The 19,622-nt window shown below is 40.4% G+C and overlaps 1 protein-coding gene and 1 long non-coding RNA gene across 7 annotated transcripts in view; one reads left to right on the top strand and one right to left on the bottom strand.

The window, feature by feature from the left end:
- gria2b (glutamate receptor, ionotropic, AMPA 2b) overlaps positions 1–19,622 on the bottom strand; it is a 49,942-nt gene that overhangs the window by 8,580 nt on the left and 21,740 nt on the right. For all 6 annotated transcript variants that reach the window (XR_009649352.1, XM_060884675.1, XM_060884677.1 and 3 more), the window contains exons 4-13: positions 15,283–15,479; positions 14,689–14,742; positions 7,938–8,096; positions 7,645–7,812; positions 7,324–7,428; positions 5,833–5,940; positions 5,026–5,232; positions 4,242–4,609; positions 1,179–1,377; positions 436–683 (exon numbers count right to left, since the gene is read on the bottom strand). Coding sequence is in view for 5 of the 6 variants with exons in the window: in XM_060884675.1 (XP_060740658.1) it covers positions 436–683; positions 1,179–1,377; positions 4,242–4,609; positions 5,026–5,232; positions 5,833–5,940; positions 7,324–7,428; positions 7,645–7,812; positions 7,938–8,096; positions 14,689–14,742; positions 15,283–15,479 (1,813 nt within the window). In the remaining variant the exon portion in view is untranslated. The remainder of the gene's footprint in view (positions 1–435; positions 684–1,178; positions 1,378–4,241; positions 4,610–5,025; positions 5,233–5,832; positions 5,941–7,323; positions 7,429–7,644; positions 7,813–7,937; positions 8,097–14,688; positions 14,743–15,282; positions 15,480–19,622) is intronic.
- LOC132856060 (uncharacterized) lies at positions 8,697–12,095 on the top strand. The gene is made up of 3 exons (XR_009649396.1): positions 8,697–9,414; positions 11,793–11,965; positions 12,076–12,095. It is a non-coding gene; the product is annotated as an uncharacterized LOC132856060 (long non-coding RNA).

Raw genomic sequence — 19,622 nt, 5'->3', positions numbered from 1 at the left:
CTTTAAATATGCAAATATTTCATTCTTATGGCCATCTGAATATGAATTATGTGAAATTGTTGCATATCACTGACATTAATATTGATGCAGATTTTCTATCTGTGGGGAAAAACCTGATGCTCCTGTGTTTTTCATTCTGTTTGGTGAATTTGGTTTGAAATATTAAACCAATCCGAACCCTAGCGTGATGTCAGATCGTATTCTCATCTACTTTCTTCCTTCTTAGTTTAATTATTTTTTCCTCTGTTCCAATTTTTGGTTATATATTATGTTTTTTTTCTTTTTAAATTTTTTTTTTTTTTTTTTTTTTTTTTTTTTTATAATTTGCCTCAACTAGATCTCTCTTATACCAACCAGGTGACATGAGCACAGCTGCATCAGGGTAGGTGGGATACTATAACAACATTGAGCACATTGTTATACTATTCCACCCACCTTAATGAGGATCCTTTGGGCGTGGCGATGCCGTAGCCCTTGGAGTCGAGGTTCCCGCCGACCTTCATGGTGTCGCAGGGCTTTCGCTGCTCGATGTACTCGTTCATGGTGGACTCCAGCAGGTAGGCGTACTTCCCTTTCGACTTGCGCACTCGAACCACTCCCTCTGCCGTGGTTTTCACAAAGACGGACGGCTCAGCGCTGCGCATGTACGCCCACATCTTCTCAAAGAGAGCGATTTTAGAGCGCTGGAGGGAAAAAACAGGAGGAAAAAAGAAAGATGAGGAACATCAAGATTGTTTTTTATGTAGAAAAATATCCAAAACATCCTTTAAAGTAATTGTATCACAATTTTACAGCATGACGGAGCAAAACAGCTTTACCAAGTGTGTAGAAAACATCAATTAAAAACATGAATTAAAGAAAAAATTGATTGGATTATGATGTGACTGAAAAGTTTATATCATATAGCACAGAGTAGAAAAGAATAGATTAAACTTTATTAATACCTGGAGGGAAATTAAGTTGTCATAGCAGCACCATACTGTATAAATAAATATCTGTTCATGACATCCAGTGTATTTTTCTCTGTGTGGAATCTCCAATCAACATTAATCTCAAGTTCTCTAAAAATCACTCACATGATCAAAAGAAATCATGATGTTTAATAATATCTTCTGAATTAATGATCTAAAGATTATCTTCAGTTTCACTAATGGACCTTCATAGCTCTTCTCTCATACCATAAAAAACTCTTTGGTGGATCCAGAATCCAGCGTCCCGTAAGCGATCTCGGTCTGTTTGGCCAGATCCTCAGCGCTCTCAATGGGCGACACCATCCTCTCTACGGTGAGAAAGGCAGCCAGGTTGGCCGTGTACGAAGAGATGATGATGAGGGTGAAGAACCACCAAACGCCACCCACGATACGACCTGAGAGAGACCTGAGAGATGATTTACACCACGTTAGAGATTCCAGTCCTAGCAACACTAACAACACTGAGTTCTCCAGTGTCCACTTTTTAATGAAACACTTCCAGCAACATCCAGAACCATCAGTGTCTGGTGACTTTGGAGGATTAAATCAACTCTATGGCTTCACTGTAATTTAAGAAACATGATTAAAATATAAAAGTAAATAAAACATAGTTAATGCACTTTTTTAACGTTTATGGGAGGAGCCTCCAGTGTCAGAGGTAAAGCCGTGCCTTTAGGTCGTTTTCCCACCATCTCAGAAGCATGACAAGCTGTGATTTATTTATTTTTTTATTTTATTAACTTGTGAGGGTTAATAAGACTGTTTCTAGCTGCTATAACATAAGTATATACATATACATAATATAACATAGTTGGATTTTTTTTTCGACCAATCACGACACACTGCTTTATTAGTGACATTGATAAATTCTCCTGACACTCCAATAAGATCCAGGGCGAAGATCGTTTATTGGTGAACGTGTATTGATGAATTGTTGGTGTGATTGTGTTCTGTTTATTATTACACCCACATCCTCATCCCTTCTTCTGCTCTATAAAGGTTCTGATTAGGACGAACTCGGAGCAATGCATTCTGGGTAATCTGTTTCTAAACTCTACACTGACATTGATCCTCATCTCTGCTCCTTCATAACAGATGCTAATTTATTCAAATCGATTCAGAACAAAATGAAATGTTGTAAAGAGAGACGAGAATTTGGCTTTGAAAGTATGATGAGGCTTTCAACTAAATTTAAAATAATAATACTAATAATAATAATGAGGCTCGGGAATTTATAAAGCTCTTGTATAACTTTTACATTACAAAAGAATAAATTATGTAACTTTTAATACCTACTTTGGATCTTTTATTATAAACTCTGAGTGACTAATGAATGTCTTTTGTGGTATTTAAAAAAAAAAAGCTTTGGGTACAATCTGTATAGACTGGTCTGAAATATAAAGACCATAACTGACTATCTATCTATCTATCTCTCTCTCTCTCTCTCTCTCTCTCTCTCTCTCTCTCTCTCTCTCTCTCTCTCTATCTATCTATCTATCTATCTATCTATCCATCTATCTCTCTGTCTATCTATCTACCTCTCTCTCTATCTCTCTATCTATCTATCTATCTATCTATCTATCTATCTATCTATCTATCTATCTATCTATCTATCTCTCTCTCTCTCTCTCTCTCTCTCTCTCTATCTATCTATCTATCTATCTCTGTCTGTCTGTCTGTCTATCTATCTATCTATCTATCTATCTATCTATCTATCTATCTATCTATCTATCTATCTATCTCTGTCTGTCTGTCTGTCTGTCTATCTATCTATCTATCTATCTATCTATCTATCTATCTATCTATCTATCCATCTATCTCTCTGTCTATCTATCTACCTCTCTATCTATCTATCTATCTATCTATCTATCTATCTATCTATCTATCTATCTATCTATCTCTCTATCTATCTCTCGCTCTATCTATATATCTATCTCTCTCTCTCTCTCTCTCTCTCTCTCTCTCTCTCTCTCTCTCTATCTATCTATCTGTCTATCTCTATCTATCTATCTATCTATCTATCTATCTATCTATCTATCTATCTATCTATCTATCTCTGTTTACCTGCATAACTTAACAAGCTGTTAATCTCTGGATTGTGATTAATTTAAATGATTCAGTGATTCATGTTTAAAGTGTCGATTCGTTTCCTCTAACAGCAGCTCATACAGTAGCACAGCTGCTTTATAATAATGCGATTCATTTTCATAGTAACGGCTCATAACGGAAACTATGTGTGTAACCTATAAGGAAGGAGTCTCCAGTGTCAGCGCTTTGTCACAGTCATGTTGTGACTGAGATCCACTTAAAGACTCGGTCAGGTCAGAGAAGCTTACTCAACTTTCTGTGGAGTTTCTCTGTACTTTTTCTCTCCGAGTAACTTGAAGAGAGAAGATAAAGAAAGGCTGGTGAGTGAACAAAAGTTTATATCTGCTGTAATGGAACTTCTACAACATGAAATTGCAGTAAAGTGCTGGTGCACTGCGGTGGTGTGAGAGGAATAAGACACTTGGGGACATGTTGTTAAAACTTTGCTTCATTTCACTCTAACTTGCATTTACTGTATAATGTCTTTCCTCTTGTGTTGCATGTGTTTCCCTCCTCCTGTCTCTCTTAGCTAGCGTTCCTCATTAGTTAAGTTTAATCATATGTGCTTTGTCTTCATTCATTCATTCATTCATCTTCTACCGCTTATCCGAACTACCTCGGCTCACAGAGAGCCTGTGCTCTCAGGCATCATCGGGCATCAAGGCAGGATACACCCTGGACGGAGTGCCAACCCATCACAGGGCACACACACACACACACACACTATCATACACTCACGCCCTCACACACAACGGACAATTTTCCAGAGATGCCAATCAACCTACCCTGCATGTCTTTGGACCGGGGAGGAAACCGGAGTACCCGGAGGAAACCCCCGATGCACGGGGAGAACATGCAAACTCCACACACACAAGGTGGAGGCAGGAATCGAACCCTCACCCTGGAGGTGTGAGGCGAACGTGCTAACCACCAAGCCTCCGTGACCCCCTCTGCTTTGTCTTGCGTATGTTTAATTGTTCTGAGTTCCTAATCTCTGTAACTTCCTTCCTCTTCCCAGCTCTTCTGTAGCTAGCTGGTGCTCAGTTTTCACCTTTCTCTGTCTATCTACAGAATACAGATTTACCTCATGACTGCCTGAGATCATTCTCTCACTAAGGATGCTGTGTTTGTGCACACTTCCACCCTATCAGTCCGAACGTAACAAATCAAGTTGAGACGAACCTTGGCGAAATATCACATCCTTGTCTCATAAAGGCTCCAAGCGAGAACCAGAGGCTGTTAAATATCCCAAATTCATTGGTAGACTCGCTGGTCTGGATCTGTCCGTCCTCGTATTCCTCCGTGTGCCATTCGTATGGGCTGAAACGGCTGACCAGGAAGAGCACCACGCTCACACCGATGTAGGCGAACACGATACACATCCAGATCTCATATGCCAGAGGGTCCAGGAAGGAGAACACGCCCGGCTTGGACTTCTGAGGCTTTTTGATCATGATGGAGATGCCCAGGCTCATGAAGGGCTTGGAGAAGTCAATCACTTCCTCTCTGACCAGCGTGATGGTCAACGGAGCTACGGCGATGTCAGCTTTCTGTAAAAAATGAGTGGAAGGAGAAGGTTGTTGTGACGGATCGCAACGTAAGTCACTAAAACTCACACAGGTAACAATAAGGAGCTCAAATTATTCATGAAACGTCTCAATGCTGCTTTGGTTCACTTCACTGTCTGATTCTGTACAAATTTACATACTGAAATATTTAACAAATGCTTGAACTATGGATCGGTCAAACTAAAAATCTAGAATTAATAAGAGACAATTCTAACTGTTTACTGCAAAACATTCAGATTTCAGCTGAATTTAAACAAATTAATATAGTTAATTAATATTTTAATGTGGTCATTTGCTGTGGTCAATTACTCCAAACTCTGAGTTTTTAGATTCTGAGCTGCCAGTTTATTACATTAAGATCTAGCTTGCTTCATGGTCCATGATGTATTTCTACTTACCCCATAAACCAGCTCTCCCACCATCCCGTTCCAGATCTTCGTCTCTGCGTCTCGGGCTCCGTATTTTCCGTCTCCCACTATTTTCAGTCGATATTTAAAGCCGCAGTGTTTGGCGATTTCAGCAGCCAGGTCCACACAGTAGCCCTCATACCTGTCGTTGTCCATAAAAAGGTCTGCGTTCTTCTTCAGCATCACATACGGTGCTTCCTGAAATGGAGCGCGAACTTCTTCACACCGTACGCAAGTTCACACAAGTACAATTCACACAAGTACAATTCTACTGACGAGTGAAAAGGTTTGAATGAAATAAAATATACAGCTATTTTACAGTTTATGCCTAAAAATAATCTGCACAGGAGTAAAAACATTAAAAGGGGGTGTTTCCTGAAACAAGACATGTGAGTTATACAAATTAATCGAAAAATATCTGAATCTGATTTTTAATAGTATATTAAAATGAGATATAATCAGATTGTAATAGATATTAGCAGTTTTAATATCTACCATGCACAATTTTACCATTTTTAAATGCGATACATTTTTGGCCTTCTTTATTTCATCCTAAGAGTGCAAAAACTTTTGCACTCACTTGTAGACTGTACAGTGAAGTCCATAACGAAGTCCACTTTGTTGCTATTTGCATACATTATGACATCACAACTATTCTGAATACTAATCAGGATTTCTGTTGCAGTTGTCTCAGTTTTTTGCTAATTAATTCTTGGAATTTAAAGACCAGTTCTCGTTGTAATACTGTAGTGTTCCATAATGTAAAAACCCGGTAATTAAAGTGCTCGTAGTTCTCACCAGAATAGTGGTGACTATCACCGTCTTGTTCTCCAGACCCATCGTGTCATTGGGGAAAAGGTCCGATTTGGTGACAGCCATCTTGTCCATTTCGTTCCAGTAACCAATCTGCAAACAGACGAGTGAATATTGAGAACTTATTCTCTGAGTTAATTTACAACAAGCCATTAACACTCCAGCTTCATAGAAAATTCCTCTTCAGATATTTAGTGGTTCTAGCTCTCAAAAGAGATTCCGAGAAGCTTTTAAGAAACGGAAACCTTCATATGCAGAACACCAAAGATATATATCGTCGCTGTCAGGCGGAATCCTCGTATCTCCAAAAATGTTATTTTTCAGGAAATTAAAAAAACGCCGTACCTTATCTGCAGTACACAGGGTTTAGTCCGCATTGCAGTGTATTGTCTTGCGCTAAATTCCTGTCCTCAGACGAGCACCAGAACTAGCGGGGGTCAAGATTTTTTTTTCTTTGAGCCCAGTGTTTTGAAGACATTTACCTCAGAAGACGTGTTGATTCGTTGCGACTCTTCTTGAGGAGAAATATGCCGTGAAGCTCTCCCACGGAGTGAGGAAGAGGTGGACAGTTGAAGTGTCCAATGGAGTTATGAGATTTGCGCTCAAGCTATTTTCAAGACTTTAGATTGGTTAATAACTTGTAAAAATAACAGACCACGTGGGGACTGACCAATAGCATCGATATGTGAAAAAATATGAAATTGACCAAATTTGGACATACGAGGTTTCCGCCCGACAGCGACGATATGTAAAACTTTCCAAAAGCTTAGGAGTGATGGTCTTATGTAGAATCGCTCTTAGTAAGAACCGTTCATGGACCCTTTTGTCTCCTTTAAAAGATGTGTAAATTTCTCCCTAGAAGATTCTTGTGTAGCTGGTAGAAGAGAAATCGTTCTATCGTTCTAGTTAAAGCAAACCTCACTTCAGAGAAAGGTTTCCCAGTGGAACCCCTGTAGAACCAACGAGCCCTTGGTAAACCCTCTGCTACCTAAAAGAGTTGCTGATGTGTTCTTTGTCACTCTGTATGGGAACTTAATCACTTTATGTTTCTTGTTTAGAGAAGGTTCCAAGAAGAATATATTAACAATCCAATGAACCCCTGAGGAATCTTGTGCAGTTTATCGTCCAAAGAAATACAAGAGAACCATTTTTTCTCTAAAATAAAAGAATCTTTGAAGGAATAAATTACTGAAAAGATGCTTAGAAAAGATTAATGGTTCTACGTAGAACCTGGCAAATGTGTGACCTTTTTCTCCATTTTTAGGTTTGACCTTCTAAAGGGAAGTTTTAAAAAGTAATATGTAGACCCCAGACAAGGGAATGCTAAGTAAGAAGAGAAGGTTTCAGGTGAAACCTCCAGAAAACTAGAATCATTAAAGATATTTCCAAGGATGATAGAATCCACATGCTGACAACAAAATGGAATATTCTCTGTTTTTCCATAAAAAAAGAAATAATTCTAGCATGGACTTGTACCTTCACAGGACCATTGTTCTTCAGCTCCATGACGTGGATGGTGTAATTCACTCTTCTGCCATACTGATCGAACTGAATGTTTCCGGTAAGACCTTCAACACGCACCTGAGAACATGAGCACATGATCATTATGGAGAAAAAAATATCTTTTACCTCGACTCTGGTTTCCGTTAAATCTGGTTTAAAAGAGTAGATAAATAAACCTGGGACTCTGTTCTCCTTAAATTAAAAGCTTAGTGCATCTAGGGGTTATTTACGTGTGAATGTGTGTGTGTGTGTGTGTGTGTGTGTGTGTGTGTGTGTGTGTGCTTGGTGTGTTACCTGTTTCAGCGCACGTTCAATCTCCACACCCTGAGCCCACGGCACGGCCGGATTAGCCAGACAATCTCCGTTATTAGCCCTGCGTGAGATGTCGATCCTCTGCTTGTGCAGGTAGCGAAATGCTTCCGTCATCACCTGCACGGCGTCAAACGTCAGTGCTGAAGTGTACTGAGGAAAGACAGACAATCAGGAATTCTGAGATATTAAATAGCAATTAGCAACATCACACTTGGACCTTCACTGATGTAAAACCTCTGACATCACATGGCGAGAATATTTCTCAGATCTCTCACCCTGATCTTGCTGTCAGCTCCTGGATATTCCTTTTCTTCCAGAGCTTCCCAGCGCTGGTCAAATTTGGACACTAGAGGATCTTCAAAATCCACGATCTGGAATCCCGACACGTTTGCACCGCCGTACTGAATTTTGGACAGGTCTCCATCTACAAAGCCCTGAAAGGTACGTGTGAAGAAACAAGAGCTTCATTTAATCATGCTAAAGAGATTCTTTCTTTTTTTACAGAATACTTTATTTTACAAAACACCCTAGTGTACGGAATATTGTAGTGTATGGAATACTAAAGTTTAGGGAATATTGTAGTGTACGGAATATTGTAGTGTATGGAATACTAAAGTTTAGGGAATATTGTAGTGTACGGAATATTGTAGAGTATGGAATATTGTAGTGTATAGAATACTGAAGTGTAGGGAATATTGTAGTGTACAGAATATTGTAGTGTATGGAATATTTTAGTGTATGGAATACTGAAGTGTAGGAATATTGTAGTGTATGGAATACTAAAGTGTAGGGAATATTGTAGTGTACGGAATATTGTAGTGTATGGAATATTGTAGTGTAGGGAATATTGTAGTGTATGGAATATTGTAGTGTATGGAATACTAAAGTGTAGGAATATTATAGTGTATGGAATACTGAAATGTAGGGAATATTGTAGTGTAGGGAATATTGTAGTATATGGAATATTGTAGTGTATGAAATACTAAAGTGTAGGGAATATTGCAGTGTAGGGAATATTGTAGTGTACGTGTTACACAACAGGTCCTCACAGACCCGCTGTCAGGCGTGACTGGGTTTCCAAAGGAAAATAACAAAGAAAAATGATGGCAATACTCGCAAGGATGGAAAAGTGTAAAAGTGCTGTTTAATTTACAGTGCCTTAGAGGTGAAAACCGACCCAACACTATTTACAAAAATAACCAAGGAAACACCCGAAAAAAAAAACAAAAAGGAAAGAAAATATAAATATATATAAAGTCCACTACTTTCAGACAGAATAAATCGCTTACGGCACCACACTTGCACGCTCGCTAGCCAGGTAAACTGACCCAGATCTCTCTCTGGGGCACCTTCTTATAGGCCAAGCCCCGCCCCTTTTTGGACCATCATTCACACCGGAGGTAAGTAAACAGGTAAGTATTTACATTCACCCCACACAACATAATTATATATATAGACATATACCAACTAAAAAGTTCTAGAACCCAAAATCAAAAGGTAATCAAAATAAACACAAAAGATAAACAATAATAATAAAAACACAGAACATTAATATCAAACTTAATTATTCCCCCTGTAGCAAACAGTATAATGGTCAAGCCGGCTTCCGGCTGCCCCACGCCGACACGCCCACTCACAGCGGATCCGGCGCTATTTATCCAGGCCGCTGGTGGCGCTCGGGTTCGACCGGCCGATGATGTAGAGGCAACGCGGAAGACCGGCAACACAGACGCTGACAAACACTCACAACAGGTAAGAAGAGGCACAACAACAGGACAAAACATCGAACGAAAAACAAAGCTAATGTGTGAGTGTGTGTGTGTGTGTGTGTGTGTGTGTGTGTGCTGCACGGACCAACGGGCATAGGGATAGGTCACTCTATCACATCACCTCCCCCCTCTCCAGGCCGCGAACTGACCGGATTCCGGGACAGATAGTCGGCAATCTTGTTCTGGACCCCAGGTCGATGTCTGACCTTGAACTGATAGGGTTGCAGGGAGAGGTACCACCTAGTTACCCGAGCGTTGTGGTCCTTCATGGTATGGATCCACGTCAAAGCTCGGTGGTCAGTCTCTAAAGTGAATTCCCTTCCCAGCAGGTAATACCGGAGGCTCTCCAATGCCCACTTGATCGCCAGCCCCTCTTTCTCCACGGTAGAGTATCGCCTCTCTCGGGGTAACAGTTTCCTGCTCAGGAATGCTATGGGCCTTTCTTCACCCATCTCGCCTTGGGCCAGGACTGCTCCAATCCCCACATCTGAAGCATCTACCTGAACTGTGAAACCTTTATTGAAGTCCGGACTTAAGAGGACGGGACCCGAACACATCTGCTTCTTCAATGTGGTGAGGGCCAGCTCACACTCCTCAGTCCAGACAATTGGGTTCCTCATACTCTTACAGAGCAGGTTGGTTAATGGGACGGCAGTGGCTGAAAAGTTTGGAATGAATCGTCGATACCATCCCACCAGTCCTAAGAAGGATCGAACCTCCTTCTTTGTCTGGGGTCTTGGGCTACGTTGTACGGCTTCTACCTTGTCCACCTGTGGCCTCAGCTCGCCGTTTCCCAGATGGTACCCCAGGTAGTTGGTCTCTGCCTTCGCCCACTCACATTTTGCCACATTCAAGGATAAACCGGCCTCTTGGATCTTAGTCAGGGTGTCTCTGAGGTGCCCAAGATGATCCTCCCAAGTTGCACTGTAAACAACCACGTCATCCAGGTATGCCGCTGACCACTCTCCACAGCCTCTAAGGACTTGATCCATGAGTCGCTGGAATGTTGCAGGGGCCCCATGCAGCCCAAAAGGTAGGACCGTAAAATGGTATAGCCCTAATGGGGTGCGGAATGCCGTATAGGGTCTGGACGCTTCCTCCAGAGGGACTTGCCAGTATCCTTTACAGAGATCCAGCGTGGTGATATACCTGGCTTGACCAATCTTCTCCAGCAGGTCGTCAACGCGTGGCATGGGGTAGGCATCAAACCTTGACTGGGCGTTCAGCTTCCGAAAGTCAATACAGATACGTAAGGTACCATCTTTCTTTGGGACAATCACAATGGGGCTGCTCCACTCGCTCTTCGAGGGTTCAATGACTCCCAAATCTAGCATTGTCCCAATCTCTGCTTGCAGCGGTGCCACCAGCCTCTCAGGAACACGGTATGGTCGCTGTCGTGAAGGTGTCTGGTTGAGCAGGTGGATCTGGTGTTGTACCAAGCTGGTCCGCCCAGGCCTCTGACGGAACAACGAGGGATAGCGGCTCAGAAGGAGGTGCAGCTCAGCCTGTTTGTCCTCTCCCAGATGACGGAGATCAACTTCTGCTGGCTCTCTCACCTTCGGCTCTGGTTGTTCGTCCTCCGGATCATCCTCCACCTCACGAATAAACAATACAGTCTCGGGTTTGCTGGGTGCCTCCTTCCACTCCTTAAGTAGGTTGATGTGGTAGGTCTGTACCTTCTTACCCTTGTCTGGATGATGAAGGCCACATCAGACTCAGCCATAGCCTTGCTCTGTGAGCGAAGCCCCACTCTAGGTTTTCGACCTCTGGTTGCAGACTTGCGAGTAGCCATCCCACTTCTGACACCAATTGTTACACAACAGGTCCTCACAGACCCGCTGTCAGGCGTGACTGGGTTTCCAAAGGAAAATAACAAAGAAAAATGATGGCAATACTCGCAAGGATGGAAAAGTGTAAAAGTGCTGTTTAATTTACAGTGCCTTAGAGGTGAAAACCGACCCAACACTATTTACAAAAATAACCAAGGAAACACCCGAAAAAAAAACAAAAAGGAAAGAAAATTTAAATATATATAAAGTCCACTACTTTCAGACAGAATAAATCGCTTACGGCACCACACTTGCACGCTCGCTAGCCAGGTAAACTGACCCAGATCTCTCTCTGGGGCACCTTCTTATAGGCCAAGCCCCAGCCCCTTTTTGGACCATCATTCACACCGGAGGTAAGTAAACAGGTAAGTATTTACATTCACCCCACACAACATAATTATATATATAGACATATACCAACTAAAAAGTTCTAGAACCCAAAATCAAAAGGTAATCAAAATAAACACAAAAGATAAACAATAATAATAAAAACACAGAACATTAATATCAAACTTAATTATTCCCCCTGTAGCAAACAGTATAATGGTCAAGCCGGCTTCCGGCTGCCCCACGCCGACACGCCCACTCACAGCGGATCCGGCGCTATTTATCCAGGCCGCTGGTGGCGCTCGGGTTCGACCGGCCGATGATGTAGAGGCAACGCGGAAGACCGGCAACACAGACGCTGACAAACACTCACAACAGGTAAGAAGAGGCACAACAACAGGACAAAACATCGAACGAAAAACAAAGCTAATGTGTGAGTGTGTGTGTGTGTGTGTGTGTGTGTGTGCTGCACGGACCAACGGGCATAGGGATAGGTCACTCTGTCACAGTACGGAATATTATAGTGTATGGAATACTGAAGTGTAGGAATATTGTAGTGTTCTAACAATTATTATCCTTCGCTAGCTGGTTAACATTTGAGTAGCTTATATTAGCCAAGATACTTAGAAAGTCATATAACATTTGACTGGTTATCATGTGATTATGTTATTTTTATATTAGAAGTGTATATCTGAGCCAGCAGACATGAACCAAGTAGGCCAACTAATATTCTGTCTCACAAACTGGCTAAGGTATTAGCTATTATATTAGCCATGTAGTGATTGAAGTACATTATAGCATCTATAAGGACAGTCTTCGTGCTTTCAATGTAGAACTAGGCACAGCTAGACAGATCTTCTTCTCAAACATTATAAACAACAACATAAACAACACTCGCACTCTTTTTGCTACTGTCTACTGTAGAGAGACTAACAAACCCCCCAAATCAAGTTCCTAGTGAAATGCTCTCTGACAACAAATGCAATGAGTTTGCAACCTTTTTCTCTGAGAAAATCAGTAATATCAGAATGGCAATAAATACGGCCTCATATTGTAATGCGGTCAGTCAGACCGCATTACAACAACCTCAGAAATTTGTCATGTTCTCAGAATTTGACATAATTGATATAAAAACCTTGGAAGAAACAGTACAACATCTTAAAGCAACAACGTGCAGCCTTGACACCCCCCCCCCCCATCCTTTCTCAAAAAGGTACTTAACTGTTTAGAAACTGACCTCTTAAAAATAGTAAATACGTCTCTGCTCACAGGCACTTTTCCAGAGTCCCTAAAAACGGCAGTTGTTAAGCCTCTCCTAAAAAAGAGTAACCTAGACAAAACCATACTTAGCAACTACAGACCAATCTCACATCTTCCTTTTATAGGCAAGATCATTGAAAAGGTTGTTTTCAATCAGCTGAACAAATTCTTAAACTCAAATGGCTATCTGGACAATTTTCAATCTGGTTTCCGCCAGCATCACACACAGAGACAGTGCTCATAAAGATAATAAATGATATTCGCTTAAACTCTGATTCAGGTAAAATATCAGTGCTGGTGCTACTAGATCTTAGTGCTGCCTTTGACACGGTAGATCACACCATACTCTTACATAGACTGGAAAACTGGGTAGGGCTTTCTGGGATGGTCCTCAAATGGTTTAAATCATACCTAAAAGGGAGAGGTTACTATATGAACATAGGTAACCATAAATCTGAGTGGACATCCATGACATGTGGAGTCCCACAGGGCTCAATTCTTGCACCGCTTCTCTTTAATTTGTATTTGCTCCCAATTGGTCAAACAATGAAAAAGAACCAAATTTCTTACCACAGCTATGCAGATGACACCCAGATATACTTAGCCCTGTCCCCTAATGACTACAGCCCCACTGACTCTCTATGTAAGTGCATTGATGAAATTAACAGTTGGATGCGTCAAAACTTCCTCCAGTTAAACAAAGACAAAACCGAAGTCATTGTATTCGGAAATAAAGATGAAACTCTCAAAGTTAACACACACCTTGACTCTAGGGGTCTAAAGACACAAAATAAAGTCAGAAATCTTGGTGTAATTTTAGAGGCTGACATTAATTTCAGTGGCCATGTGAAAGCGATAAGCAAATCAGCTTACTACCATCTCAGAAATATAGCCAGAATTAGATGTTTTGTCTCAAGACAGGACTTAGAGAAACTTGTCCATGCTTTCATCACCAGCAGGGTGGATTATTGCAATACTCCTTACTGGGATCCCCAAAAAGACCATTAGACAGCTGCAGCTCATACAGAACGCTGCTGCCAGAATTCTGACCAGAACCAAAAAATCTGAGCACATCACTCCAGTCCTCAGGTCCTTACACTGGCTTCCAGTTCCATTTAGAATAGATTTTAAAGTATTGTTACTCGTTTATAAATCACTTCATGGCTTAGGACCGAAATACATTACAGATATGCTAACTGAATATAAACCAATCAGACGACTCAGATCATTAGGATCAGGTCAGTTAGAGATACCAAGGGTTCACTCAAAACAAGGTGCGTCAGCATTTAGTTATTACGCCACCTATAGCTGGAATCAGCTTCCAGAAGAGATCAGATGTGCTTCAACAGTAGACACTTTTAAATCAAGATTAAAAACACATCTGTTTAACTCTGTATTTACTAAATGATCACTGTGCTGCTTCACACTGACTGCACTTTTTATCCTAATCACTTTTACTCCTGTTTTATTCTTTTTAACATATTTTAAACTGTTTTTATTGAAATCACATTTATTTTCTTTAATTGTTCTTTGTTTTTATTATGATTTTATCGTATGTCTTATTTTTACATATATATTTTTTTTTTCTCTCTTATAAACTGTTTTCTAATTTGAATGACCTTCAAAAAGCACTTTGAATGACCTCTGTGTATGAAATGTGCTATACAAATAAACTTGCCTTGCCTTGCCTTGCCTTGCCTTGCCTTGTCTTGCCTTGCCTAGCAAGCTGTAATTATAAGCTAGCAAATATATACGGCCTCTTATAACATTGTGTAATGAAAAGCAACACTTCCGGTTAGGTTTGAGCTGATGTCACATGATCACGTAAGCGAGTCACTCACCAGGTTCGCTATGATGTAGTGATATCCTTTAACGTGCCTCCCAATGGTTATGATCTGTAAAATAAACACAGGAAGTGATCAGGAGATTAAAGAGATTTGGAATGGTTTAGATTTTGAATGAAACAGTAAAGTCCACTCGCTGTGTCGTGTTGTGTTGTGTTGTGTGTGTCAGTGTCGTGTGTTAGATGAAGCCGTTATTATCAATTCTCTCAATTGCTCAAACACACTTTCACAAGGCTTAAAGTCTAATCAATGAAAGAGCCTCGAGTCACAGACTAATAAGCCGTAGCGTGAAGAATGGTGAGCGTGAACGTCTGCATCTGTGCAGCTCTCATTAGTGATGCCACAGAAAAAAAAACAACAATCCAGATGATTTTGAACCACAAATCAACAGCAAGATAAACTTTAATTAGCTTTAAAAAACAAGCCAATTAACCGCCATGATGCTGGGTCTGGATTCCGCATTCTAATTGGTTTAGATTAATGCTCACGTTTTAATACAAATGAGTTATCAAAAATGTGGATTCGCTTCTGATCAGCAGCGTAATCTAAACCCATATTGATGATGAATGAGTGAGGGTTTGAGCTCATCACCTGCTCCATGATGTCTTTGACTTTCTCCTGTTCACAGTCCAGGATGACTCTCCTCTCCTTCTTGTTCTCCAAATCCTGAAAGAGTGAACGATACGCCTCGTCTTTCTTGTCGTCCTTCATGTTGCCTACGTTTATAGCCGTCACCTGCCACTTCCTTTCGGCTGCCGTGTCCAGCACCACCTGCAGAGTCGTCAGTCCTGAGGCAAAGAAAAGGAAAAACATCCCATTTCAGTCAACCTCAGTGGTTTTATTAGCGATTACAAAAACATCCAAAATTCTATTCATTTTAATTCACATGCTACATTTTACTGTAGAGATAGAAACCAATTCCACGTCTCAAATCTTCCCTCATTTCTGGTGAATGCTATTATTACCCACAATGCATTTCAAATCCTTAAGATTCTTTCTCAAAGCATAATTCTTTTTCTCTCTATCTAAAAACAAATGAAGTTGATGTTCTAAACATTTTATATTAAAGGATTTAGCTCTTTGCAAAACATGTCATTCTTCACACATGGATGAAATTTTCCCTTAGAATTAAATCTCTCTGAAGTCAAGACACTAAAGAGAAAAATAAAGGGAATAATTATGTTCACAACAATAAATGTTCTCATTTTATTTGATAAAATGTATCTGGTTTTATTACTTTATTAATACAAATGCAAAATTTAGTTTTTTGTCCTGGACATTAGCAATGTCGGAGAAGGCTTAAATCTGCACCCACTTCACAATTGTTAGGACTCTGCCCGGACTCTGGCCACGTGCACTTGTTTATGTTCTTCGTCACGTGTCTGCCCCGCCCCTTGTCTCTTCCTGCCCGCTTCCACATCTGTTTCCCATTGTAATTACCTTGTCTATTTAACTGTGTCGCGTTGCCTTGTGCAGCACGGAATCTACTGTTGTTTTGTCCTGTCTTTAGTCCGTGTCCTGTTTAGTGTCCTTGTGTTATTAAACCCCGTTTGTTTTGCTATCCTGCGTTTGGGTCCGTCTTTGTCCCGCGTCATGACAACAATCACGTCCAATAATATTCTATAAAGTGTTTATTGATCTACTTCCTTTAGAAACTTCAGAAACCGCACGTGACGTCACGTTACATTATTTAAAACGCTTTTTCCTCAAAATCATTTTATTCTATATTCATTTCGAGATGAGTTTACTCTTTTCATCACTGTTCATAATTAAACATTACAGAAATCTAATTGCACCGTGAGAACAATTACTAAAAAATATTATTTACTGTTGGCTTGTTGTTTGATTTTTTTTTACTGAAAAATAAAATGTACACATCAAATTATATTTTGAATAGAAATGATTTAAGAAATGATTTTTTCTGTAGGAGAATCAGTACAGGGAAATAAATGTATTACAGACAAATGTGTTATTTTGCTTGCTTTAATTCTTCCAGGTTGAAGAATTATTGGATTTTTAGATTATTTAATTTTTTTTAAGTGTTTCTTTATTCAAAGCTGCCCTGGGATTTGAAACGTCTCTGAAACGTTTCTGATTTGTGCAAAAGTTTTAGAGTAAGAATAAATGTTTTATGATCTCATTAAGTTCACATGAAGCTGGTGTGATTGTGACTCGGAGCCTGTGAGCTTCTCTAACGAGGATTTACTGATAAGATTCTCAATCACTGTGCTGGAGGAAATGCTGCAAGTTTCCTTTTTATACAGCAAATAAAACAGCCATTGAACACCGATCTGCCACGGGGCCACACACACACACACACACACACACACACACACACACACACACACAAACACACACACAAACACACACACAGACACACACACACACAAACACACACACACACACACAAACACACACCCAAACACACACACACAAAAACACACACACACACACACACACACACACACACACAAACACACACACACACACACACACACAAACACACACACACACAAACACACACACACAAAAACACACACACACACACACAAACACACACACAGACACACACAGACACACACACACACAAACACACACACACACACACAAACACACACACACAAACACACACACAAACACACACACACACACACACACACACAAAAACACACACACACACACACACACACACACACACACAAACACACACACACACACACACACAGACACACACACACAAACACACACACACACAAACACACACACACACACACACACACACACACACAAACACAAACACACACACAAACACACACACACACACACACAGACACACACACACACAAACACACACACACAAAAACACACACACACACACAAACACACACACCACACACACACAAACACACACACACACCACACACAAACATACAAACAAACACACACACACCGCACACACACACACGCACACAGACACACGCACACACAGACACACACCACAAACACACACCTACAAACATACAAACAAATACACACAAACACACATGCACGCATACACAAACACACACACACAAAAACACAAACATACACACACAAACACACACACACAAACACACACATGCACACATACAAACAAACACACACAAACACACACGCACACATACAGAAACACACACAAAAAAACACAAACATACACAAAAACACAAACATGCACACACAAACACACACAAACACACACACAATCATACAAATAAACACACAAACACACCCCGACGCACACACACCCACACAAACATACAGACAAACACACACACAAACACAAATAAACACACATACACACACAAAACACTCCAGAAATGGACAAAAAAACAAAATAACAAAAGAACAAAAGAAGTTTTTCTTTTGCAAAAGTAAACAGCAAATCAGAACTTCCTTTTTCTGGACTGTTGAAGGAGTAAAGAAAAGAAAACAACATTTATACAGATAAATATAACCGTGGATGTTATATTGTTTATGAGCTTTTCTTTCATGCTGATTGATCTCCACATCAAGGAAGTTCACACCTTTTCAGAAGGCAAAAAGAAATTAAAATATGGAACAAATTTGGTAATGAAAACTAGAGCTGAAGAAATTTTCATTAAACTGAGAGAGAGAGAGAGAGAGAGAGGGAGAGAGAGAGAGAGAGAGAGAGAGAGAGAGAGAGAGAGAGAGAGAGAGAGAGAGAGGGAGAGAGAGAGAGAGAGAGAGAGAGAGATTGCTCATAAACACACAATTACTCCATATAATGGAGATGAAAAAAGTGATGATAAAAGCAACCCGAAGCCAACTGAGAACTTCATCTGATCATCAACGTTGCTGAACACTTGCACAAAGACCTCAGACTCCTTCATCACGTCTCATTTTTCACTTTATTGATTTCTCACTTTCTGCCTGATATTTCTCCCAGCTCAGTAATGAAGCCCAGCTTGAATTCAGTAGCTGCCGTTTCCGACTTCTCATCCCACAGTCTTCATGGCCACTGATGCGTTCCCTTCTATTGTCTGGTTGTGTATCGGAGACACACCGCTGGGCCTCGGAGCCTCGTCGGAGGTGTGAGGATGAATTAATTACGCAACCCAATTAAGCAGAGGTCGTGGATTAGCATCAACACGAGCAACTGCAATCACGTGGATAATTCTGAAATAACTGTGGGCGTAATTTACAAAAACCTGCATGTTCATTAGAAGATAGCACTAATGCAATTAAGAACCTAGTCCTTGGAGTGTGTATTCATAATTTACTGAACAGAATAAAACCGAGGAAGACACAGAATCGGGCATGTCCAGAAAACCAGTGTCTATTTATATCATATGACTCATCATTTAACTCAGAATTGGAAACAAATGACTCAGCACTTAATTTAGACATTGAACCACATGTCTTGACCCACTTGACTCATTTGACTCACTCGACACAGACTTGAGTTCAGTGATACATCACGTCACTCAAACTGTCCCATATGACTCATTATTTGAATCAGATTTTGAAGCATATGATTCACCATTTGACTCTGACTTTGACAAATATGACTCATCATTTGACTCAAACTTCGACATTATTATACAGCTCTTGACTTAGACATCAAAGCTTATAACTCTTTGCTTGAATCATTTCAGAGTTTATTCTTTGTCACTGAAGTCACACTTGAGTTCGTGTGAATCAGATTTTCAAGTATATTACTAATTATTCCACACAGAACTTAATCAAATGACTCACTCACTAACTCTATTTCTCTCTCTTTCGCTCCTTGTGTGTGTGTGTGTGTGTGTGTGTGTGCGTGTATGTGATTGTGTATGTGTATTTGTGTGTGTGTGTCTGTGTGTGTGTGTTTGTGTGTGTGTGTATGTGTATGTGAGTGTGTGTGTGTATGTGAGTGTGTGTGTGTGTGCATG

Source organism: Tachysurus vachellii, chromosome 13 (genome assembly GCF_030014155.1).
Source record: "Tachysurus vachellii isolate PV-2020 chromosome 13, HZAU_Pvac_v1, whole genome shotgun sequence".
Lineage (NCBI taxonomy): Eukaryota > Metazoa > Chordata > Actinopteri > Siluriformes > Bagridae > Tachysurus > Tachysurus vachellii.
The sequence above is the reverse complement of the archived record's forward strand: the minus strand, read 5'-3'. Positions and strand labels throughout refer to the sequence as shown.